The sequence below is a fragment of the Plasmodium relictum genome, assembly GCF_900005765.1.
Source record: "Plasmodium relictum strain SGS1 genome assembly, contig: PRELSG_00_v1_391, whole genome shotgun sequence".
Taxonomy (NCBI): Eukaryota; Apicomplexa; class Aconoidasida; order Haemosporida; family Plasmodiidae; genus Plasmodium; species Plasmodium relictum.
This window is the reverse complement of record NW_021628616.1, coordinates 1-1353: the sequence shown is the minus strand read 5'-3', so window position 1 is coordinate 1353 and position 1353 is coordinate 1. Positions and strand designations below refer to the sequence as shown.

The 1353-nt window shown below is 22.4% G+C and overlaps 1 protein-coding gene across 1 annotated transcript; it reads left to right on the top strand.

The window, feature by feature from the left end:
• Positions 1-26: 26 nt before the first annotated feature.
• On the top strand, positions 27-1353 carry PRELSG_0027000 (fam-j protein; the record flags this gene model as incomplete). The annotated part of the gene is made up of 6 exons (XM_028675701.1): positions 27-151; positions 233-325; positions 407-571; positions 653-817; positions 899-1024; positions 1310-1353. Coding segments are annotated over 6 exons (718 nt in total), but the record flags the coding sequence as incomplete, so codon positions are not given.

The window sequence follows — 1353 nt, the reverse complement described above, 5'->3', positions numbered from 1 at the left end:
CTAATAATAAAGATGATTTTTTTAGCATGAGTTTAGTTGATATAATAAATATAGAGAAAAGTAAGTCATATGATATAAAAAATATTTTAGATGAAGTACAATGCTCGTTAATGGATTCTCCAATGGATCCTTTTTATCCATCTTTTAAAAAGTACACACTTTTTTATATATTATACTTAATTTTTCGTTTTAACTGAGGGTTATATCTATATGTAATATGAATTATTTTTAGTGAAAACTTACCTATTTATATCGAAAAAGAGTCTGAAATTTTAAGTACCCTACCAGATTTAAAAATACCCCCTGAGAATTTACTTCTTGAACAGTATATACTTTTTATATATTTTAAATGAATTTTTCATATTAACTGAAGGTTATATATATATGTAATATATTTTATTTTTAGTGATTTAATTAACGTTACTGATAGAAAACCCTTTAGTGTAAAAAAATTAGTGAATACAGAAAATGTAGAACATGAAGACTCTGCTGAAATACAAGATGTATTAGATGAAATTCTAAATACATTACCAGATTCATTAACAGAACCAATCGATTTACTCCCTGAACAGTACATAATTTTTATATATTTTAACTTAATTTTTCATTTTAACTGAAGGTTATATGTATATGTAATATGATTTATTTTTAGTGAAAACTCAACCATTTATGCTGAAGCAGGACCTTCTAACATAAATTTAATGAACATAAAAAATGTAAAAGATGTAGATTTTTATAATCTATCGAATATTTTCAGTGATTCATCAGTAACTCCCAATTATTTTAAAGGAGAATTCCTTAACTTACTCTTAAAAGAGTATATTAATATATCTTTACATAAAAACTGTTTCATTTTTATTTAATATTTTATATATATATGTAATTTCTTTTTTTTTAGTCAATGTTCATCTATTAATTATGAAGATATACTTCCCACTACTAGCAATTTAATAATCCCAGAAAATGTAAAAGATGAAGAATATATTAAATTACAAATTAGCCCCGTTGATTTTCCTATAGAAAAGTATATATCCTCTATATTATTTTCATGCATACAGTATTTTATTTTGAATAAATATTCTATATATAATGTTCCTTACTTTTAGACAATTTTACCATTTTATATTAGGGAAGAATTCTCTAGTACAAACAAATTAATGCACATAACAAATGAAAAATATAATGAACTAGAAATATTCTTCCTAATTTTTCTATAAATCACGATTTTTTTAAATATTTTCACATATAAATTTTCTTGTTTTAATTAAATATTCTTATATATATGTATGTATATGTATTTTCTTTTTAGACCTGCTACAACTATTAACTATAACGAAGATATGAGCCTATTAG